Raw genomic sequence first — 25807 nt, forward strand, 5'->3', positions numbered from 1 at the left:
TCTTATTTACAAGTGACACTTACCTTTTCTTGCTGTTAGTGGTTGGTTTGGTTTTATTTTACTGGTTCTGGGAGGTTTTATTGTGTGAAGTAAATCTTATTTACAAGTGATGCTTACCTTTCTTGCTGTTAATGGTTGGTCTGGTTTTACTTTACTGGTTCTGGGAGGTTTTATGGTGTGAGGTAAATCTTATTCACAAGTGACACTTACCTTTCTTGCTGTTAGTGGTTGGTCTGGTTTTACTTTACTGGTTCTGGGAGGTTTTATGGTCTGTGGAGAATCATTTTCTTCCTTGATTTCTTCTTTTTCTTTTTCTTTTTCTTTGTCCATGTTTGTTGTTTTTGCTATGTATTAAATTGAAATAATATTTTGATAATCACCACCAATAAGAGAAAGTTACATTATTGAAAATATATTGTTACTTAATTGAAAATTTTAGATCATTCTGAAGTGAACTGATCTAACTAACATTGCTTGGTAGGCATTTTCATGAATTCAGAAAAAAACATGCAATTTTGTCCACTGTGGTCTGATTAAATTTTACCTTTGTTTCCTGTTAAATATCACTAAAATTATGAATATGTTGACAGGAATTTTTTTTTTTTTGTTGTTGAAAGCATATTTAGTGACAATGAAAGTATAAATGTTTGTGTAAATTTGGGTGCATACAGCACAGGTTTTTGTAGGACCAAACATAAGAGAATGTACAATTAGGGACAATTATACTCTTCAGGAAATGGAGGCACATAAGGCAGTCCTACACTTGAATTATTCATTTTGAATAAATTATATTGATTCATAAATGAAATTTATTCTATTTACAATTGTTTTCCTATCTTCAAGATAAAGTTTCAAAATTTTTGGCATAAAAAGAAACTATTCTGCGAGAATAAAACTAAATCCAGGCATTTATAGAAAATTTTGTACCCTATTTCAATTTTCAAAAATGTGTTACAAAACTTAAAAGTCCCATCAAATCCATCAATTTTTAACAATCAGAAGCTTGGTACTTCTATTTTCATCTGGATAATAAACAAAGGACAATACCATGAATATATCAAATCATATGGGAATATAAGAAGTGTTTTGTAATACTGGCAAACAGGTATTCAACTACAGCTAAGAATTGAAATTCCCAGTACATTAGGAATTATAATATATAAATAAGGAGATGTTGTATGATTGCCAGTGAGACAACTTTCCACCAGAGACCAAATGACAAAGAAGTTAGCAACTATAGGTTCCCATACGTATGTTAGTAAAATGATTAGTTAAAAGTTGAAACATGGGACTACTGTATTCTCATGTACTTTATATAGATTGTAACACCACTATATGCCGTTAAAGTGACATAATTATAAATATTTGCATTTAAATACCAATTAGTTATAAATTAAATAATATCAAATTAAAGTTATAATTAAATGTAGTGTATTAAACCAAGTGTGTAGTAACAATAATGATAAATTATTTCATGACTAAATTTTGCTTTGCAGTTCTATAAAAAAAATTAAATAAAATTAAACCTTAAAAAATATGCTAGTTTACATAATATCAATTATAACAAAAACTCAAAATGTATTAATTCCTAAAGTGTAAAAATAATTCATTTACACATGCATAACAAATTAGAATATATCAGTAAAATAAAGTCTATTCTTAATTAATAAGATTCTACCATGGCTATTTCCCATTGTCTTACGTTCATTGTCTTCTGCCAAAGCTTGCCAGTTATTACGATTGTTGGTTACACCAACAAACATTGGTTCTAGCCCTGGATTTAATTCTGCAAACATCTGAAAAATTAAAGGGTACTTTTGTATTTGTTTGTTATTCCATTGCTCTACTGTATGGTATAATCTTAGTACAGTAACTTGTTTATGAAATAACCCACCTAATGTCATTAACTGAAAGATTTACAAAGTATTTTTTTGACCCAGCATATGGTATACTTTTTTCTGCAATGTAAGTGATCATGTTCTTAATCAAACTGTAAAAATTATGTTTTGGTACATTATATTTGCCTCCGCCAGTATTTCCTCCTGATTACAAATCAACTGGTTAAAACAAGTGATAGAACAAGATTTTAGAAATTTTCTTGAAGGTGGCTTCAACAATGAAAACATGTATCCAAAATCACATTCCAATGCAAAGAGAATATTATATGTCTATTTCAATATCACACCCTGAGACACACCAATATAATCCTGAGAGTCACACCAATATAATCCTGAGAGTCACACCAATATAATCCTGAGAGTCACACCAATATAATCCTGAGAGTTTATATTGGTTGAAGGTTGATACGGTGTTTAATTGATATTGAAAATGCGGTATCATGAATTTTTATCCTATAAATAAAACATATGTTTTTCACATTGCATGACATAATAAAAGATTAGTTTGATAGCAGCTGTATCCGTTATCCATATGATCACAGATGGCTGATATGAAACAGTTTCCTTTGACTGTATAACACATACAATTTACTTGTATTTACTACTACATGTGTACATATATAATACAAAAGATAACATGGCTTTTTAGGCTAGGTAAGCTAAAAAGCATCATTACTTTAGAGAAATGTTGATATTTAACTTACTTTATATACAGGAATACATATTGCATCAATAAAACCAACTTGCATTTTTGGAAGTTCATCTTGCTTATCTCTATCCATCATGGCCTAAAAATAAATAAATAACAACAAACTAACACACTAAACAACATAAAAATAATGTGCATGTCCTAAATCAGAAACCTAATGTTGGTGGTTGTGTCCATTAAATAATTTGGTGTTAACTGCAGGTTTCTTGGCAGTTCTTTTGAATTCCTTTACAACTTGCCTAGACTTGGAGTTATATTTCAAAGTTTGATTTTTTTTCTCCGACATATATCATTGAAAAACTGCATGTTGAGCACTGGATAGTAATATCTTTTTCATTTATTGAGTCATTAGAAAGAAAAAAAAGGACCCAATTAATCTATGAAGATTTCCTCAAAATCCCATAACCAAAATTGTGCAAGGGACCTTTAGTTATTTGACTTGACCTTAGAATGGTAGCAGGATTTGCAACTACTTTTTCTCTGACATATATCATTGAAAAAGTGCATGCTGATTAGAAAGAATAAAAAGGACCCAATTAATCTATGAAGATTTCATCAAAATCTCATAAACTAAAAAATGTGCAAGAGACCTTTAGTTATTTGAATTGACCTTAGAATGGTAGCAGGATTTGCAACTGTAAACCAAATGAAACTTTTCCACAGATTCATCTCCTATTGGTCAATCTATTTAAACTTTTGTCAGTTCTATTGTCCCATTGAATAAATACAATAGCTATTGTTCTCTGTGTAGTTTTTTTTTACTGGGAACTTTAAATTTCATCTAATTGAAACCCATCACTCACTGATTAATTTGCCTGAGTAAAAAAAATATTTTCTAAAAGATGAAAATACATGTTTTATACGCACAAAACTGCATGTGATGTGTATTTATTCAATATTAATAATATATTTTCAATCTGTTGAATGTAAACGGTGATTCAAACATTAATAAAAGTTGATTTTTGACAAAATTTTCAACATTGTTCCTATTTAAAAATATTTTTTTTTATGTGTTTGACAAATAAAAACTGGAAAATGATAATGTTTAAATCAAGGCCTTCTTAAATGTATTCTTTGACTAAACAAAAACAAAAAAATGCAAAGTTCATACCGTTTTGCGGTAATCTTCTTTGGACCTTTTGTGTGGTAGTTAATTGTTTTCTTTCTAGAATGGAACGGCAATCTCGTAACAGGGTTTGTAATGTTATCCATGCGTTGTGGTTGTATAGTACAAAGCTCGTTTGGCAAAGGTGGATCGTATGGATGCAGGGGTTCACAATTACCGCAAAACGGAATGAACCGCAGAACCACACGACTTTATTTTCAAAATGAACTTGAAACATGGATAGTGTATCATAACCGCAAATACCATACAGATTATCCGCAATTTCCACATTGCCCTACATGTGTGACTACCATACATCCCACACTATTCCAAAAGCAATTGGAAGTAGTACCTTATTCAGAGTGAAGCCAGTTAAAATGGTACGGAATGTCCAGTGAGGTGTTGTCCATTTTGGAAAAGATACGACAATTCCTTATTAACTTTTACTTTCACTTTCATTTTAACATTGTCAAACCAATAATTGTGATGTCACGTCTTGTTAACCTTTTTGTAACCCCATATGAGCTGCATTTTATGTACTTCAGCATTTGTTTCCTATCATTAAATTGTCCTGAAGACGCCACCGTAAGTGGCGAAACATGTAGACCAGAATAAAGCATTTCCTTGCAGTAATCTAGGATGTTGTTGTCTTTTTATAGTTTTATTTTCCTGAGGTTTTAAGACAACCGCAGCATACTTTGGTATCCATCCTGATTACTCTAACAGCCTGTACCGTCGGAAGGTGTTGGTTCACTCGTGTAGATATCAAAAGTTTAAATAGATTGACTAATAAGAGATGAATCTTTGGAAAAGTTTCATTTGGTTCGCAATAATACTGTACTGGCTCCTACAAACATGACATACTTGTCACTGCTTTTTTTTTCAATGTAAAATCAAGGACTGTATGGAAATGTCTTTATAAAGGTTTAAAGGATGTAAACTTATTACTGATGTTGAAGTTCATGTGTCAGAAAATGAACTGAGAAGAAATGTAGGGTAATTTTAAGACTAACATATATACATATAGATATATCAAAATTAAGCACAAATAATGTGCAAAATCTTTTAACTCTCACTTCCGTTGATTAAAGAAATAAATAAACAAAGGCCACTTGCTTGTATATAATTACTCCCATAGACTAAGAATTATTTTAAAAACATTGTTGCTTGCTAGAAGTTAATCCTTTTGCCTAAGAAAAATCTTATTTTTGAATTTTTTTTTAAGATTTCCCTTGCTTGCTCCTCTTTTTCGACAGTAGGAGTCTGAAGAAATGAAAATTAATTTGGTGTGGCCTTACAGATTCTGGAGGAGTTGTTATTGTTACAGGAGTTATCATTTCCTGTACAATCATTGCATTATATGATGTCATAAAGTTTTTCCTTTCAAGCAAAATGCTCTTAAGCAACAATATGTATTAATTTTCCAAGCAAAAACTTCATTTGAAATAGGTATTAGTTTCAAGAAAGTCATCACAAAGAATTTATTAGAGCTAGATATTTTTACAATTTACCCTTTCAGAATATGACCTGACTGGAACACATGCTTAAGAAACACTTAGAAACAGATGACAGGAACATAATGTGCCCCTGTATTTTGTGGTAAAACAAAAGGGGGATTTGTCCTTACAGCATCCAACAGAAACCAATAAATTTCATATGGTTTTATGATTACACTAGTGTTATTAAGTTTGTGAATTATGAATATTAAAAGACTTACAATAGGCTTTTCACCTAACTGTGTTTTCTCTATATCTCCTTGTTCAAAGAACTCATTAGCCACAAGATGAGCTACTTCATACTGGACCTCCCAAGGTTTTGTTATGGCTGCTACATCACAAACTGTCATCATCATAGCTCTGCAAAGTTATCATTACATTGCAGTGTTAATCTAAATATGAGCTTAATTGACATGACCATAATAAAGGCAATAATTAAGCATAACATTTCTTAAAAAAAAGCAAGATTAAACATTTTCTGTGTAAATAAAAGGTAGTAGATGATACAATAGGTTTGATTTCAACTATTTGCATGTACATTTCTTACGAGTAAATGCCAAGTCAAATGTAGTAATTTGTCCAACAATGCAGTTGTAACCAAAATAATCATTTCACTTACATTTTTTTTGCACAGCAAACTAGTTTGTTTGGGGTTGGTTGCAAGTCCTTCTGTTTCGACAGTTTGCAAAATTATATGATACACAGCTACTTTTGCATAGGTACTATTTCTGTACCAAAAATCTGTAGTACTGGAAATCTACTTTTAATATTCAGTACTATTTTGTTACCTTAAAGTTATTGTAATATTTAGGTACCTGTATTTTACAGTACTTGCTTTGTACATGAAATTTAAGTACTACAGATGTTTGGTAAAACCGTTACATTTTCAGCATTTTGAAAGTTTGTCTATTTCAAATCTCTTAAAGTTATGATTTTCAAACATGGAATATTGTGATCGCTGTTGGTATTATATCTGTACCAAATTTTTTAGTAAAAATCAAGTACTGTAAAATACAGGTACCTAAATATTACAATAATTTTAAAGTAAAGAAATAGTACTAAATATTAAAAGTAAATTTATAGTACTACAGAGTTTTAGTACAGAAATAGTACCTATGCAAAAGTAGCAGTGTAGCTGCTTAACATCCAGCAGAAAATTTTACATGATATTCAGGATAATAAATTGGTAATGACCTTAATGAAGATACCCTGCTTTATACTACTACAACATGCTGAGTTAGATTTTCATTGAGTTCATTCACAGGGTAACAGTTGGCAGATTTATATTAGAGTGTTTGACTGATTTTTTTTGTTAATATTTGTATCCTTATATACTTCTATATCCCATTTACCTATGGCATACAGGAGTTTAGAGGGTGTGCATTAATAAGATAGCAAACTATGAACATAACAAATACAAAATAGATTTCTGATGTTTACCCATGACATACCCTTCTATCTAATACATTTGATATTTCAGTTTTATTTGCAAAATTACTTACTTTAGCAAGTCCTTTTTGATTGGTTCCTGGAACTCTTTTTCTCCTTGGTCCACAATCATCTTAAAATCCCCTCTCTTTCTACAAATGAATAAGATTTATAGTACCATTTAGCATCATCAACATGTGGTGTAACTCATTTGTCTCAGATTTACAATTCTTAACAGGTGTAAAATTCCCACTCACACCATATACACCATTACCTTTCACCATTGATCAAATTATATCCAATACTGCACCATTCAAAAATACCCTTGCATTTTACTGGGAAATTCACACCATTCAATGGCTGCACAGTAAACCAATTTCACAGGTGACAACTGACTTAAAAAAAACCAATCAGATATTTAACCATATATAAATTGTCTTTTTTGCTGAACATAAAAGTTTTCTTTACATTTTCTCACTTACTTGAAATATAATGCTAAATCTGTTGATAAAATGGCATGTTCTAACATTTTTATAACTTTTCTATACTCTTCTGATGACAAAGACTGGAAAATATTATTACCCTGAAAGAGAAAAATGTAACCAGTCAGAACCAATATAGAAGAGTTTGTTTCTTATACTAAGTGGATTTAGTAAAACATGTCCCGCATATGTCTTTTTATCATTTTCCAGTTAAGTAATTTCTGTGCATGAAATAATTTCTCATAATTATAAAAATATATCAAAGACTCAAATGGCCAAGATGCACACATTGTTTCTTAAACAATGGACAATGATGCATGGGTCATTTTCAAAAAATGTCAAATTTTGATATTGCAAAATTGAATTAAAGTTATTAATTCAAACAACCCTCTTCATAAGCAAATCAAATCAAAAACAGTACTTATGGAACAACATATAAAAAGATGCAATCTTGATAATATCATACAAGAATATATTGAAACATTTTTTGATAGGTGTCGCAATATTTTGTCTCTCCTGTTACCATGTTCAAAAGAAATTTTGGGTTATTTAGAAAAGGTTTGGATAAAATTCTAAGCTTGTTTTTCATAGACAATAAGATGGGTTTCAAGAGTAGAAACTTCTATATATTTTCATTCTGTGTAATGATAGATTATTTGTCAATTTTCCTTGTTGTACTGAAAAATACCTCTAAAAATTGGTTTTCAAAGGTTATAAAAATAACCACTAGCAACGCAAGTCTAAGATAGCGATTAATAATGTTCATCATTATTTTTCTCTTTCTAATAAACCCAACATCAAGTAATTCCCTCGCATGTTGGTTTATATTTGTCTTCTTTTTTTGGTAACAGGAACGTACGTTAACAATATATCACTATATTAAGTTCTATCCTGTTACCGATAGCAGTATTGCATTTGTATATGCTAAATTGCAAAGATTAAGACGTTGTAACCTTTAAATGAGTTCAAACAACCAAACATTTCATTATGTGTAAAACTGTATGTAATTATAAACTTTTTAAAGACGTTTCTGTCAAATATTGTCTATCCTGTTACTGTAACAATAGTAACAGGATAGACAAATTTCTTCGTTTATGAATGCTGTTATGAAATAACTACTCCCTTTGATGAAGTGATAATGTTTGTCTTCTTTGATTTTGGTTTCCAATACGTAATTGCACTTTTTATTAGTATAATATTGTTATTAATAAATATGTTGGTACATGTAACAGCATAGACATGACAAAAGGGTATCCACTATTTTTTTCACTGAATGTCTTTGAATTTTCTTTTCTCTACACTGTTATACAAGAAATGTGCTGTGTTAAATTTTTAGGAAGCTTTGTACTTTAGAAATCATCACTGCATAGTTCCATATTCATACGGAGAAAAAAATTAACGTTTGCTTTAGTATTGATAACAGGAAAGAAATGCATTTCATGTACACCGATTGAATTTAGTTTGTAGAAAAAATGTTACATAGAATAATAAAAAAGCTGTGATTTTTTGTTAGAGTTATTATTAACATTCTAAAATAGTTCCTTTTGAAGACAGCAAGGCATCAGAAAATAGGGAAAAAATTATTTAAAATGTGTTACCCCTGTACACACAGAAATTACTCAAAAATCGGACTTAAATATATTTTAATCTTATCAGAATAGATCTGAATTGTGTTTATTATTGATTTTCCAACTCATAAATCCTACAAACTTTCATTTAAACACTTACAACTGCATTTTCCTTTAAAAATAAAAATTTTAGCATATGTGTACTGAAAAGTCTTCATTTTTTGAAAATGACCCGTATAATGAATATTTAAAAAAATATATGGAAATATAAAATGGGAAAAAATCTTTAAAAAAATTCCATAATGAGAGGTGCATAGCTTCAATAAAAGTGCAATCTTTCTGTGAAGATTCAAAGATGTGGTTTGAAAACTGCAGGAGGTGTTGATTACAAAAAATTTTGGGATGTTTTTATTGTTTAAATTTCAAAGAGATAAGGTGTCATTAAAATGAAAAACTCTCATTTAAATGTTGATCACATTATTTGTATGTAGCATTCCCTGATATCCCAATAACTTTTTAAACTCACATTTGTGTTGATTATTCAACTATTGCAATAATAAATGCAGAACTTCTGAATTAAGAAGTTGTTTGAAAAGTCTGGAAAAATGGTGAAAAATTCCTCAAACAATTCCATAGTAGCTGGTGCACAACATCTTTCTGTGAAGTTTCAGGGATATTGGTTGAAATATGTATGGTTGATTTCTCAAAATAGGTACCTTTTTTCCACACCCAGCCACCAGCTTGCCCTACATCACCATACTATGTATAAGTTGGTTTTGCACTTTTAGAACCCAGCAAAAAAATCATCATACTTCTAGACATAGTTGTGCTTTTAAATCTTTTATGAAGTCCAGCCAATTTTATTTGCCCTTTTAATTTGATACCTGGCTTTTTATCCCTTGTCAAATCTTCCTACAAATGTCTTCATGACAAAATTTATACAAGTTTTATATGCAATTCAAAAGTTACTCATTCATATCTTACTTCTACCATATGTGTATTGGTCATCAATGAATATCAAATTGTACTGCTTAAATCAATGTTTGGGGTCATTTTAATCTTGTAGGAGCTGTTTATTTGAAATTTGAAAGTCTTCTAGCAACTCCTTAGTAGAAGAACAGCAATACAAACACTGTTCCTTTGAAATCTAAATTACATCTTACTATCTAATGGGCGTGTTGTGTAATGTACAGACAACTACTATTACCACTGTTACATGTGTACAGAAACTAAAAAGTATAAAAAGCTGAATTTTCTAGCACAGTCTGGATTTACCTCACTATTCAATATCATAATACAATGGTCAAAATGGTGATGTTCCATCACTGAAGTACTGTACAGCATGGCTAATGGTGATTCTACTCTGGAATATAACAAATATGGTTCCAAAGCAATAAAATCATCAACAGGATTAATACATAACAGAAATGAATCATTCTAACTGTCAAAGTATTTTGTTTAGTGTGAACAACTTGCCAACATTTTGTAAAAGTGGTATCATACAATTTGAATGATTGACTGACAGTAAATCAAAATGTCCATAAACTCCATATTAAAACCAAATTGAAATATAGGTTAATCAGGTGCAGATCCAGCCATTTAGAAAAGGAGGGGTTCCAACCCTCAGACTACCATGAAACTAAAAAAATAAAACAAAAACAAAAAAATAAAAAAAATTGAAAAAAAGGGGGATCTGCCAATGATAATAGTAAATAACAAGAAATCCAGTAAAGAGAAAATATCATTTATTTTATCACCAAGTATAAATTCAAATATCTGAAGCTCAAAACAATAACTATACTTCTTTTGATTTTAATTCAATATGATTAAAATAATTTTAGATGCACTACCATTTTCCTTTTTCAGTTAAGGTATTTTTAAATATGCTATAATAAATTCAAAATTCAGGGTTTCCCCTAGGCTTTTTAAAGGGAGCAGGCTGATTTTGAAAAGGAGAATATAGGCCACACAAAGTTTACTATTTTATAACTTTTAATAATGACAGAAAAAATAAATGACCAAAACTATGAGGCTACTGTCTTCAGTGGAAAACAGTGAATATTCAACCACACCCTTTACTGCTTTGTGTATTAAACCTGTACTGACATGCAATGAATAAGACAAACTTCATGATGGGTAACACTTACTTGACTTGGAAGGCATTATTTGTCCCTCGGTGATCTAAATCATGGCAGAGACATCCAGCAAGGAGAGCAAATACTTCTAAGTCATCAAATAATGGTATCAGTCCACCTGTCTAAATATAAAAATAAAATTAAAAACAAACAATCTCAGACACCTGCTGTAAACATTAAAAAATGTCTAGAACAAACATCAATGCCTTATAAAAAAGATATTTTCATGTAGGGTAAATTGTACTCTTTCTTAAAACATCATATATTTTTCTTAATTTTCAGACAATTATTTATAGAATAACTATTCGAAGAATTCAAATAGAGAAAAATATTCAATGAGTGACCGTAGCGCATGAGTTAATTATCAGTGTTGTTCGGTCACGAGTTGAATATTTTTCGATATTTGAATTCTTTGATTAGATATTCTTTTTATTACATTCGAAAATGGCTTTTTTGTGAAATTAAAGTAGAAAATGTAAGGAACTATATCGTTTTCTACGCATTCACAATTTGTTTTGATCCGACGTTATAGACGTCTTGACAACGCCTATTGTTGTATGACGTCAGAGGAGTGAAATAACCACGTTTATTTCACATGTGAAATTATCGGTTTTTATTTCACTGGGAAATCAATGTAATTCATTGCAACCAATGTAATAATTCTTTTTATTTTTCCTTACATAAGGAATAATGAACAAAAAAGGAATTCTCTTCAATTTTCATTTAGACTGTCTGTAAAAATGGCTAGCATTTAAGATGCTACTTTACAAAGCTGGTTTAAAAAAAAAGTTAATAAAAGAAAAACCATCATTTAATTCATTGTCAACGTAATTTATTCACTTAACAACTGGTTACACATGTCCCAACACGGGCTGCTCATACATGTGTCTCCCCTATAGTCACCAATACCACAATGTTAAGAACAACATTATAATTATTCTTGCCAAACACCAAAGAAAGATGTTCAACTGGTTTCTAGTTTTCTGCATGACTTCTATATAAGGTCCATCATATAACTATAATCAATATTCTCAAGGTTCAGCATCCCTCTGGGACACTGAATTAGTGTGAAATTCACAAATTTAGGAAATCGCCCAACAAATGATTCTGCTGGCTTAAAAATACTAGCCTTACAAAAAGGTTTCTCGTAAAAGTTATAATGTCAATACTACCTAAATGCTTTGGCTTTTTATTATAGGTTGACCTTAGGAAAGAACATAATTCTTTTTGGGGTCACAATTTAAAATGTACAATTCTTTTATGGTCATCAAATTTATACTTAGGCTTCCAAAAAAATATATACTTGTGTCCTGCCTCCTGGTAGAAAAAAATAAGATAGTAGGTAGATAAATGATTTTATCTTTTGAAATATTTTACATAAACTAAAGGGATATGTTCAGGACTAAAAAATGTTTTGGCCTTATGATAGTTATTCTGATCCATATTTATTAACCTGACTTTTTCCATTGGTATCAACCAAACAACAAACAATATAATTTAATCAAACCAATTATAAATGATTGATTGATTTCTGTTTGCTTGTACTTAGAGAAAGGCCAGTTTGAGAAAGCCATTTCTATACTGTGAAATGTGGTGAGTTGTATTTTCTCTTATAAATAAGCCTGGATTGTAAAATATTATGATTGTTCTCTTTTAAGTTGCTTACCTTGCGGAATAGAGTGAGAGATAGTATTTGATTTTCCCCCTAAGAAGCATGTATCAATTATAATAAAATACTGACAGCTTGTCTAATTTGATACTGCTTTCTTTAATGGCCAGTAGTTAATATTGCATGCATTTTCAGGATAACAATTTATCCATGAAATGAAGGGTATGAAATTTCGAAAGCAACTTGAAAAAGAGGATATATGTTGGTCATGGACCTCCCCCCACCAGAGTATTTTAAAGCTTCATCAGCTAACAGAGTGCCTGGCACTTTCCAAACATTTGATACTGTTATAAGATATAGTAGCAAATTTACACATCCTGAATAGTGAATGGGTACTACCTAAGCAGAAGTCTTATAGACAGACAGAACAATCTTGGAATCCATTTATAGATGAAAACCTCTGTGCATTACTTACATATAGAATTGTAAACATTGTCTGTGCTACATTAAAAGCATGTCTCCAGTTATGATAAGTTACTGGTCGATAATTCTTCTTGACACTACAGGTCCATCTACATATCACCTAAAATGTAAAAAGAGAATAAAATAACAATTAAATTGGTCTGATAATTATAATGGTTGAATTTTGCTATATTCCTGTTTTTTGTCCCCTTTATTCTAAAAACTAGAGGCTCTCAAGAGCCAGTGTCGCTCACCAGACTCTACTTTGGTTTTGGAAATCATGTAAAATCAGATAAAAATCATAACAGATACCCAAATAATGATTGAGGCCAAATTTGGTTTAATATTGGCCCTGTAATTTAAAAAAAATCCTGGTAGCCATTTTGAACAGTAAATCGGCATAAAAAGTAACAACACTTTGTCAGCACCTCATAAGGAACATTTATGCCATGTTTGGTTCCATTACAATCAGTGGTTCTCTAAAAGAAGACATTTGTATGTATTACCCATAGGATCCTATGTTTAACTAAGTTCCCCGCTGGCGGCCATCTTGGATGATTGATCGGCTTCAAAGAAACAACACTTGGTCAGCACCTCATAAGGAACATTCATGCCATGTTTGGTTACATTCCATTCAGTGGTTTTCTAAAAGAAGACATTTGTATGTATTTCCCATAGGGTCCCATGTTAAACTAAGTCTCTTGCTGGGGCCATCTTGGATGATGGATCTGCTTCAAAGTAACAACACTTGGTCAGCACCTCAAAAGGAACATTCATGCTATGTTTCATTCATTCCATTCAGTGGTTCTCTAAAAGAAGACATTTGTATATATTTCCAATAGGATCCTATGTTAAACTGAGTCCCCCACTGGCGGCCATCTTGGATTATGGATCGGCTTCAAAGTAACAACACTTGGTCAGCACCTCATAAGGAACATTCATGCCATGTTTGGTTTCATTCCATTCAGTGGTTCTCTAAAAGAAGACATTTGTATGTAATTCTCATAGGGTCCTATGTTAAACTAAGTCCCCCACTGGCGGCCATCTTGGATGATGGATCGGCTTCAAAGTAACAACACTTAGTCAGCACCTAATAAGGAACATTCATGTCATGTTTGGTTCCATTTCATTCAGTGGTTCTCTAGAAGAAGTTCAAAATGTAAAAAGTTAACGATGACGACGGACCCCAAGTGATGAGAATAGCTCACTTGGCCCTTCCAGCCAGGTGGGCTAAAAATGTAATGAACCTGTTACTCTGTTGTTTAAGTACAAAACTTCAATGGATTTATACATCACTCAAATCTTAACAATGCTTAATATTTAATTTCAAATAACTATTACATAATAAATACTAAACTCGCTGCACCTAGTAGCAAGCATTAAATGCATATATTCAGGACAAGAACTACTGAATTATAAATCCACTAGGTAGGTTAAGTCAAGTAGAATCAACCTATAGATGTATAAAAGGTGTGAAATTTTAACTGCCACTGGAAAATTAAGTTAGGTGCAGACAGATTTCCTAGCTACATGCCACTTATGGACCATTTAAAGAAATGTTGCATGGGTTCTAATATTAGCAGAGCGCTTGGCACACTCCCTAAATGAGGCATCAAATTTAATGTCCATATTTTGACAAAACACAGCAACCTATTTATACATCCTGCAATGCCAAAAGAACATCCCTCTTTAACACGAGTTTACTAACAGATGGGAAAAGTTAAGATGGCCTTTTTCTAAACCCAAGTCAACTTTGGGGTTTTCCTGGCAATGAAATTGTATCCCTTACCTCTATATATCATTAAAGCTGTGGCAAGTACATAAAATCACTTACATCATAAGGAATACGAAATTTCTTAATTATGTTAGAATCTCTGAACATAGCTATTGTAGATTTTAGTGTCTCATCTTCCGACATTGGCAGATCATTAAACTCATATGTATATAAACCAAGGTTTTCAGCAGGAGGTATATCACATGTCTGAAAAAAATAATTAGTTAAAATCTAATTCTTAAATTAAACACATATAAAAGAGTTTTGTTTTATTTATTTCATACTAAAAATTCACATGTAAAAATGAACTTGACATAATATGAACATGTATTAAGCATTTGAAATGTAGTTATTTTGGTTTAATGTGAAATGAAAACAGCATTATTTGTGCAGAGAAGCTTTCAAAAAAATAAATACAGAGAAAAAGTTCTATGTACGTAAATTTTTATCATAAAGAACAGTGTAATGAAACTGTTTTTTTCAGCCTATCATCTTTAGAACATGTATTTCAGTTTTGCACCAAGTCTTAGAAAATACTTTAAGTGTTATAGTCATCAACACATCGACACATGGATCATTAACCATTATTCAAATTCTCAGCTAAAGGAAAAAAGCATGGCATATAGTAAATTTAGGTCTATGAAATGTTTTCATCCATAAATATCTGAAAGACTAAGAAAAAAGTCCAACTGTTTTTTTTCAACGTCCCAAAACTGTTGTGTTGTAACGACACAGAAAATTACACAAACATGTGTATTTTAGAATGTTATGTCCTTTAACCTAGGTCTACCTCCTTAATACATTACCATTAGTTTCTCTGTCTCATCATTCTGTGCTGTGGCATGATATGACAACACTTCTAATGCTACACTTTGTTTGGCCATTAGTTTGCATGCATTCTCATACATCTGACAATTATGTATTCCAAGTCCAGTAAAAATTGAAAAAGCCTACAATTAAAAAGATTCAATTAAGAGCTGACAAAACACTTCTCATTTAACTTTCACATAACACATACTAATTTTCATGGATTTTCAAAATCCAATAATTCAAAGACATACCACTCTTTGTTTGGTTGAAAAAAATCACATATACAATTACAAAATACATGTATAGATGTATTTACACTTGTATGCAAATTTGTCTGCCATTACTTAAAAGTCAAATAAATTCCTATAAAATTTTGAGTCACAATTTAAAACATTTGACGTCATAATAAAATAGTCATTAATGCAAGATGCCAGAAATATATTCCGAGATAGATTTGGGTCATTTGGAGCTAATTCAGCTTAATGCTTAAAAGTGTAAATATGTCTATTTATGAAACAACATGTTTTTCTTAGGTTTCCCGAATAAGTAAAAGGAACTACCATATTTAAAGGAGTTTGCAATGTTATTCAGTTAAAATTTAATAATGTTGAGTGAATTACTTTGCAACAGGGTGATCACTTATTCAAAAAATACAAAACCATTTTTTAAAACTATGATCAATGCTCATCATACTTTAAGCAATTTGCAGAATTGATTTATCAAAATAAAATAATATTACCGTAATTAGAATAATGCTGAAATTGATCTTAACCCTCCCATCATAATGAGGCCTTTGAAGACTTTCAATTTTCTCCATAATGACACCTGTTGACCCCTTTATGTGATACCTCAGAAAAAATGTTTTGCCTTTGAAAAATTTGTATCAGACTTTATCAAATTTCTGTCCAACATTAAAATTTTATTTACACATGAATTGCCTAGATGAAATTATTTTTTTACCATGCATTATTATTTTAAATGTATATCTTCATCTTTTCAGAAGTTTTTAATTTATTTAAGTTCTTATTTTCAACATTTCATTTAAAATATCATTAAGTATAACAAAAATAAAATATGGAGGAAAGAGTTAACATAAATAAGAACTTACTTCTATAGTATTTGCATCACTCTCGTTGAAAGGATTTCCGTTGATTTTGTTGATCAGCTGTGTGACACCAATTATCTTTTTGTCACTGTTATATATTGGCATACATAGTACACTCTTTGTTTTAAAGTTTTGGTCTTCATCAAACTGAGAATATAAAATAAAATCAAAAAGTTTTTGCAAATCTCAAAATACAAACATCTAAGCACCAAAATTAGCATGTAAGCAAAAATCTGCACTTCTGTAAGGTTTTCCATATGAATAAAATTGAGAATGGAAATGGGGAATATGTCAAAGAGACAACAACCCGACCAAAGAGCAGAAAACAGCCAAAGGCCACCAATGGGTCTTCAACACAACGAGAAAATCCAGCACCCAGAGGCTGGCTTCAGCTGGACCCTAAATAAAAATGACTGATTCTATAAGATTGTTGAGATAAATTTCATATTACACATCTCCCATGAGTCCAATTAGGAGCAAAATTGGCTGTATGAAGAGAACAATAAAAAATAACTAGAGGCTCTAAAGAGACTGTGTCTCTCACATTGGTCTATGTGCATATTCAACAAAGGACACTCTCCAACATTGTAGATGAGAATAGAATTCATGACAAAAATCTTTGTTTTGGTGATTTTGTATTGATTATCATTTATTCTGTTTAGTTTCTATCTATCTTCCTTAGTTTTTGCTCAAAGCACAAAAGAAGGTAAAAAATATCCTCATTTAAAGGCAATCACTCCTATAAAGAGTGACAGTCTACTAACTATAGCAGCAAAGTTTGACTTGTTCGTAGATCTTGACTTGCTGGTTATTTTTTTTTATTTAAAGTGTATATTTATCTATTATAATTTTTATCATACAAGGCAAAACACAAAAATAAATAATGAAAATGCTATTAAAAGGCAATAACTCCTACAAGGAGTCCTTGGACGATTTCCTCCATAGAATCTTAATTGTAGATCTTGTCTTGCTGATCATTTTTTGCTTATTTAAGTTTCTATCTATCTATTATTATTTTTAAGATATAAGGTGAAAACATAAATAATTGTTAAAAATCTTCATCAAAGGGCAATAACTCTAATAAGGAGTCGACTGACAATTTCAACCATGCAAACTTACTTGTCTTGCTGATCATTTTTGCATTTTAAAGTTTCTCTTTATCTATTATATTTTACAAGATAGTAGGCAAAAATGAAAAAAATGGTAAAATTTGTCATTTAAGGGCAATAACTCCTATAAGAAGTCGTCTGACAGTTTTGACACATGTGGACAATTGGTAGAGCTCAACATTCTGAACATTTTTGCATGTGTCAGATTTTCTCTATTCATAACGATTTTCAAAATAAAAGACAAAACTTGCATTTTACCCCCATGTTCTATCTTAAGCCATGTTGGCCATCTTGGCATCAGACACATTTTTTAAACTAGATATCCCAATGATGATAATGGCCAAGTATGGTTAAATTTGGCCCAGGAGTTTCAGAGAAGAATTTTTTGTAAAGGTTAACAGACAATGGAAAATCGTCATTAATGGGCAATAACTCCAATAAGGAGTCGTCAGACGATTTCCTCCATGACGTCTTAATTGTAGATCATGTCTTGCTGATCATTTTTGCTTATTTAAGTTTCTATCTATCTATTATAATTTTTAAGATATAAGGTGAAGAATCTTAATTGTAGATCTTGTCTTGCTGATAATTTTTTGCTTATTTAAGTTTCTATCTATCTATTATAATTTTTAATTTTTAAGATATAAGGTGAAGAATCTTAATTGTAGATCTTGTCTTGCTGATCATTTTTTGCTTATTTAAGTTTCTATCTATCTATTATAATTTTTTTAAGATATAAGGTGAAAACATAAATAATTGTTAAAAATCTTCATCAAAGGGCAATAACTGTAATAAGGAGTCGACTTACAATTTCAACCATGCTAAACTTATTTGTTAAACTTGTCTTGCTGATCATTTTTGCAATTTTAAGTTTCTCTTTATCTATTATGATTTTCAAGATAGAAGGCAAAAATGAAAAAAAATGGTAAAATTTGTCAATTAAGGGCAATTACTCCTGAAAAAAGTCGTCTGACAGTTTTGACGTATATGGACAATTGGTAGACCTCAACATTCTGAACATTTTAGCATGTGTCAAATTTTCTCTATTTATAACGGTTTAAGTTCAGGTTTTCAAAATAATAGACAAAACTTGCATTTTACCCATTTGTTCTATTTTTAGCCATGTTGGCCATCTTGGTTGGCAGGCAGTGTCATTGGACACATTTTTTTTAAAAAGATACCCCAATAATGATTGTGGCCAAGTTTGGTTAAATTTGGCCCAGTAGTTTCAGAGGAGAAGATTTTTGTAAAAGTTAACAGACGACGACAGACGAAGGACGCCAAGTGATGAGAAAAGCTGAAATGAATATTTTGAGCTCAAGTACAAAGGTCAATGTCTACATGTGGATCATGGTGGTAAAAGACATTTCCCTTATATTAAATCAAAGCATCGTCGATGTTGTGATCCAGCCATATTCATAGCTAGTCTGATATTCTTTCTGACCATACTTTTTTCAATATTTTTTTCTCTTTTCATTTCCAATCTTACTGTAAAATTTCTATGTTATTGTCCAAAAGTAGGGAATTTCGCTATATTGATGCAAATATTGATATACATATTGCTTTTTTTCAATTTTAGACTCAGTCATAATCAATTAATGGTATTGACAAGAATGGAAAGGGAAATCGTCAAACAAGTAATATATTTTTTTATATGCCATTAATAATAACTGGCTTAATAATTTCCAGAAAGAGGCCTTGAAAATGCACTTTCTCATCAACAAAAATTAAAAAAAATAATAACTATTTTTTATCTAAATTGGTGTTCATTCTTCATTAAGAAAAAATACATTTCCTGTATTCAAATTTAAATGTACAAATACCTAATGCTGAGATATTTCCAATTACTATTAAATAGCATTATAAAGAGATATAAATGTAGAACAAACAAATAAATTTTATTGCAGAAAATGCTCAGGTAAGAGTTATGCAATTTTGTTTATTGCTTCAACCAAACTTCTGATAATTGTAACTAATTATTTAGAACTTGATTATTGACTTATGTCAGATGATAATGACACTGATTTTACAAATGAAATAAAATTTGTTTGCCTTTTTTATACATATTTTTTTCATATTTTTTTCATATTTTTCGTCTTTTCTTTGAAGATAAAAACCACATCTGATTAATCATTCAGCTAGCTAGCAAAATTAACAGAATATTTTAATGTAGTGTAGATCAAAATAAATAATACATTTGTAGGTTTACTATTGAGGTCTAGAATGTGTGTATTCAGTTAGGTGTGTAATAAATTGTGTCTATTTAACTATGTAACAGGTCATGAGATATTAACTGTGGTGAATTAAGACTGGGGTTGTTTCCAATTAATACTTCTTTGAGTGTAATTATTTGAAAATCTTGACAATTGATAATCATACTGGCTCTTGCTTGCCTATGGAAACAATTGGAGTAATACCATTTCAAAAAAGTGTGGGAATCAACTTAAATATATTAATACACATGTTGACCCAAATTTCATTGAACAATAACTTACACAAGCATAAGATACTAATATAATACTTTCAAAATTCTTATCAACTGATTCAATTGATGTACAGATACTTTTTCAAATTAATTCATAAATAGTAAATCATTATACATTTTGATTTACAAAGGAACTATATGCAAGTGTATATCTAAAATAAAAGGGTTGTTCGACCAATCTTTTCTTAATTTAATGGCAAATAACATGTCAAAAGTTGGCAGTTGATGATTAAAATGGTGTAGAAAGTTTCTGCAAGTCATAAAAACACATCATAGTTTCATGATATGTCTTCAACTTAGTATTCTGCACCATCTCCAAAACCAGAGTGATCGCATAGATCCAGCATGGCTGAATCAAAAACACCAATATGCGATATATCATCAGTCTGCATCATAAGGTAATGATTTAGCCATGACAGGGTCAGTTGTCAAAAAAGTTAATAATTTATCCTTGGCAAGGTCAGTTGTTAAAAATGTTAATAATTTATCCTCAAGGTCAAATGTCAAGGTAAAAAATTGACCAGGATGGTAGGTATGGGATTGTTTATGGTGATACATCCATATGCCAAATAACATATTCATCAAAAGATGAGAAAGTTCAGACCCATGCAAGCTTACTTGCAAATTAAAGTGTTAATTCAATCTCAAGGTCAAAATTCAAGGTAAATGTATTGTAATAAACGAATAAAACTCTATACTTTGCGTTGTGTTACTTTTTATGATCAAAATCTATATCGAAGGCGCCCATACAAAGGTACAAATTAACGTCATAAACATAAGACGTAAATACGGGAAACATAACGTTAACATTTGCAGTATATTCTCAACATACTGGGGGGCCGCAAAAGTATATCTTTGTATAAAATTGAAATATTTCTTTAACTGTCCATATATGAAACGAAAAAATATGTTTTAAAATATGATTGGCAATTACTGTCTCTAGAAATCACTATGATAAAATGAACAAGAGTGCACACGCTGAAATGTCTCGCCTTCTTTACTAATCATTGATATTATGTTGATAGTCCTAAATATAAAGCTTTATTACAACTGTCACATAAACTTAACATTAACCAAGTAAACTAAACATTGACCAATGAACCATGAAAATGAGGTCAAGGTCAGATGAACCATGCTAGGCAGGCATGTACAGCTAACAATTCTTCCATACAACAAATATAGTTGACCTATTGCTTATAGTTTAAGAAAAACAGACGAAAACACAAAAACTTAACACTGAGCAATGAACCTTGAAAATGAGGTCAAGGTCAAATAAAACCTGCGTGACTGACATATAGATCATAAAATATTTCCATACACCAAATATAGTTGAACTATTGCATATAGTATTAGAAAAAAAGACCAAAACTCAAAAACTTAACTTTGACCACTGAACCATGAAAATGAGGTCAAGGTAAGATGACACCTGCCAGCTAGACATGTACACCTTACAATCATTCCATACACCAAATATAGCTGACCTATTGCATGCAGTATTAGAAAAAAAGACCAAAACTCAAAAACTTAACTTTGACCACTGAACCATGAAAATGAGGTCAAGGTCAGATGACACCTGCCAGCTAGACATGTACACCTTACAATCATTCCATACACCAAATATAGTAGCCCTATTGCATACAGTATAAGAAAAACAGACCAAAAGACAAAAACTTAACTATAACCACTGAACCATGAAAATGAGGTCAAGGTCAGATGACACCTGCCAGTTGGACATGTACACCTTACAGTCCTTCCATACACCGAATATACTAGACCTATTGCTTATAGTATCTGAGATATGGACTTGACCACGAAAACTTAACCTTGTTCACTGATCCATGAAATGAGGTCGAGGTCAAGTGAAAACTGTCTGACGGGCATGAGGACCTTGCAAGGTACGCACATACCAAATATAGTTATCCTATTACTTATAATAAGAGAGAATTTAACATTACAAAAAATCTGAACTTTTTTTTCAAGTAGTCACTGAACCATGAAAATGAGGTCAAGGACATTGGACATGTGACTGACGGAAACTTCGTAACATGAGGCATCCATATACAAAGTATGAAGCATCCAGGTCTTCCATCTTCTAAAATATAAAGCTTTTAAGAAGTTAGCTAAAGCCGCCGCCGCCGCCGCCGGATCGCTATCCCTATGTCGAGCTTTCTGCGACAAAAGTCGCAGGCTCGACAAAAATTAGCAGTCTCTATAACGATTTTAAAATCGGACACAAAATTAATGTCTAAGATATTGTCCAAGTTTTAATGTTCTCCTTTGCACGCATAGCTGCCTTTCGCATAGGCACTGTTCTTCTGGTATCAACTTCATTCGTCTCATCTGCTTTATTTGGTAGTTCCGGTTCGTTGATCTCTAGCGGATAAAGTTTGACGATTGGGCGAGTCGTACGGCCACTGTTAGTTCTGATAGTTGCAGATCTGATTAAACCATCATTTCCAACAACTAATTCTTCAACAATTGCTATTTTCCACCGATTTCGAGGTTTGTCGTCATGAACTTGTACAATATCTCCGACCCGGATGTTGATTTTGTTGTCTCCACTCTTTTTATGAAACTCTCTAAGTGCTGTTAAATATTCGGACTTCCAACGGTTCCAAAATTGTTCAATTATAAACGAAAGTCTTTGTGCACGCTTTGAAGCATCAGACGTGTTCATTACGTAAGGTTCATCAATATTATCTATCTCAATTCTCGGATATGGTACAGATGTAATACGACGACCATATAGTAGGTGGGCCGGTGTTAATGGTTCACTGTCATCAATGTCTGTAGATACATAAGTCAATGGTCGATCATTTAAAATCTTTTCAATTTCGGCAATTAACGTTTGCAGTGTCTCCATGTTAATCAATGCACGTCCAAGTATTTTCTTTAAATTCGTTTTAGTTAATGCAATAAGTCTCTCCCACCATCCTCCGAACCACGGGGCTCGGCTAGGGATAAATCTCCACTCGACTCCATGCGTAGATAATGTCTCTTTGATCTTCTGGGATTCACACAGTTGTTTAATCTCTTGTGATGCTGAAATAAAAGATGTAGCGTTGTCTGACATCATAACATGTGGTAAGGATTTTTTACAAGTAAATCTTCTGAATCCTAACAAAAATGATTCTTCTGTCATGTCGGGTACAACCTCTAAATGAACGGCTCTTGTCGATGCACAGGTAAATAAACATATGTATGCTTTAATGAATGTTCCGTTCTTTTCCTTAATATGAAGAGCTCCAGAAAAATCTACACCAGTGACGGTAAACGGTGGGGCTTCTTGAAGTCTAATTTTATGTAACGGAGGAGGGTCTGGTGCCCTGTATGGTTTTCCTATAACTCTTTTACATGTTGTACATCTATATAGTAATTTGCGCGTAAATTGACGCAACGACGGAATCCAAAATGTTTGACGAACTTGTGTAACCGTGGCATTAACTCCAGAATGTAAAACTAGTTTGTGTGAGTTTAATACAATAAGTTCCGATAATCGGTGATTTGGCGGTAAAAGGTAAGGGTGTTTTGCCGATTCGGGTATTGGCGCATTATGAATTCTTCCTTTGCATCTCATAAAATCGTTGTTATCTAAATATAACTGAAGTTGTCGAAGTCGTGGCAATTTAGTTTTCTGTATCTGTTTTAGCTTTAGTGCGCGAACTTCATCTTGGTATGCTATTGCTTGACAACATCGTATCCATAATATTGTTGATTGCTGTAGTTCATCTGGTGTCATTGCTCCAACGTTTCTAAAAGATTTGACTGTTCTACAATTGTGAATAAATCGATGGACAAAGGCTGACACTCGCAAAAGTTTCTTGTATGATCCATAATTGTTAATATCTATAATTCTGTCTATTCCATACTGAATATCATTTTCGCAAGTTTTGCTCTCTTCATCGTCTAATGGTTCTTTGTCGTCGTCGGTAAATACGCATAAAGCTGTATTTATCTCTATAAATGTTTTCGGGTGTTTTGATTTATCACCTATCCAAATCGGTCCTTTTCTCCATAACGTGCTTTCCTTGAATTGTTTCGTAGTCATACCACGTGATAGTAAATCAGCAGGGTTGTAATTTGTCGGGCAATACTTCCATTCACAGTTGTCTGTTAATTTCTTAATTTCATTGATTCTATTTGAAACGAAACGTTTTAATGTTTTGGTAGTCTTTATCCACTGTAATACTATTTGACTATCTGACCATAGTGTAATATTTGAACATTTTAATGTAGTTTGAAGATGACATGCTAAACGGGCTCCTATTACTGCAGCCATTAACTCTAGTTGTGGTAAAGTAAGTTTTTGCCATTACCAGTGAAGTGTCCTTTTCGTTGTTTAAATACGCAACTGCTCCGTAAGCTTTCATACTTGCGTCCACAAATACATGTAGTACTTTTTGCGATGACTCGCTACTCTCATCAAAATAGTGCCTAGAAAAAGTGGTTTCTGTAGCGGTTTCTATGTCTTGAGCTAAACGGGTCCATTCTGATAGTAACGCATGTGGTAAAAGTTCGTCCCAGTCGTAACCTCCTTTCCATAAGTCTTGTATAAGTATCTTAGCTCTAATGCTTACTGGACTCAATAATCCAAGCGGGTCGTATATTTTAGATGATTCCTTCAAAATTTCACGTTTTGTAATACTTTTTTCATCTCCTTGTGCTGGTACGACTGTCCGTTTTGAATACGTAAGTTCATCATTTTCAACGTTCCAGCGCATTCCTAGGATCTTTGTCTGTATGTCGGTGTCTAATACATCCTCTTTGGCGGCTTGCTGACGAAGTTGTTCATTATTCGAAGTCCATGATCGAAGGTTAAATCCAGCTTTTAGCATCAGTTGTCGTGCTTCTGTGAAGTAATTGATGGCTTCTTTTTCATCAGTAACGCTTGATAAAATGTTATCAACATAAAGGTCTCGCTCAAGTATTTTCGCTGTTGCGGATCCTTCTTTTTGCAGATGTTTAAGTAAAACGGCGTTCAAAATAAATGGTGAACAAGTCGCTCCAAACAGTACTGATTTAAATCTGTAAGTCGTTAGATGGCTTCTTGGATCTTTAGGGTCACTTAACCAAAGGAATCTTGTCACATCACGATCCTCTTCATGTAGTCCCACGTGTAAAAATGCTTTCTCTATATCCGTTACTATGGCAACAGGGTTCAATCGGAATCTAACAAGTAACGTGGTCAAGTCGTTCAATATCGGTGGTGTACTGATTAAACAGTCATTCAGACTCGGTAATTGTCGGGATTGTCAGCAACTGCAATCGTAATCGATTCTTATTGATGTAGTAGTAGAGTCCTTCTTTACGGGGTGGTGTGGAATATAATGAACCTGACCAATAGCTTTATCTGGCTCCTCCACTCTCTCGATAAATCCTCTGCGCTCCTGATCCTTAATTATTTTATCGTATGTTTGCAGCATGTGGGGGTCCTGACTTAATTTTTTGACAACGTTATGGGTTCTCTGTTTTATTATTACAAAATTTGTTGGTAAGTTCTCGTGATCTTGTTTCCATGGCAACTTAGCTACGTACCTGTTTTTACGAAATTCTACTGAGGTTTTCTGGTACACATTCATAAAGTCGATATTTTCATCCTCCGGTTCTACGTCGACTACTCCTAATGACTCCA

At 31.9% G+C, this 25807-nt stretch overlaps 1 protein-coding gene across 1 annotated transcript in view; it reads right to left on the reverse strand.

The window, feature by feature from the left end:
- LOC127735773 (cGMP-specific 3',5'-cyclic phosphodiesterase-like) overlaps nucleotides 1-25807 on the reverse strand; it is an 88046-nt gene that overhangs the window by 12330 nt on the left and 49909 nt on the right. The window contains exons 9-20 of the mRNA XM_052246080.1: nucleotides 16585-16728; nucleotides 15473-15616; nucleotides 14727-14873; nucleotides 12906-13013; nucleotides 10834-10943; nucleotides 9962-10049; nucleotides 7119-7219; nucleotides 6711-6788; nucleotides 5430-5568; nucleotides 2603-2686; nucleotides 1703-1796; nucleotides 211-344 (exon numbers count right to left, since the gene is read on the reverse strand). Coding sequence (XP_052102040.1) covers nucleotides 211-344; nucleotides 1703-1796; nucleotides 2603-2686; nucleotides 5430-5568; nucleotides 6711-6788; nucleotides 7119-7219; nucleotides 9962-10049; nucleotides 10834-10943; nucleotides 12906-13013; nucleotides 14727-14873; nucleotides 15473-15616; nucleotides 16585-16728 — 1371 coding nt within the window. The remainder of the gene's footprint in view (nucleotides 1-210; nucleotides 345-1702; nucleotides 1797-2602; nucleotides 2687-5429; nucleotides 5569-6710; nucleotides 6789-7118; nucleotides 7220-9961; nucleotides 10050-10833; nucleotides 10944-12905; nucleotides 13014-14726; nucleotides 14874-15472; nucleotides 15617-16584; nucleotides 16729-25807) is intronic.

This window comes from Mytilus californianus, unplaced genomic scaffold, assembly GCF_021869535.1.
Source record: "Mytilus californianus isolate M0D057914Y unplaced genomic scaffold, xbMytCali1.0.p SCAF_3, whole genome shotgun sequence".
Taxonomy (NCBI): Eukaryota; Metazoa; Mollusca; class Bivalvia; order Mytilida; family Mytilidae; genus Mytilus; species Mytilus californianus.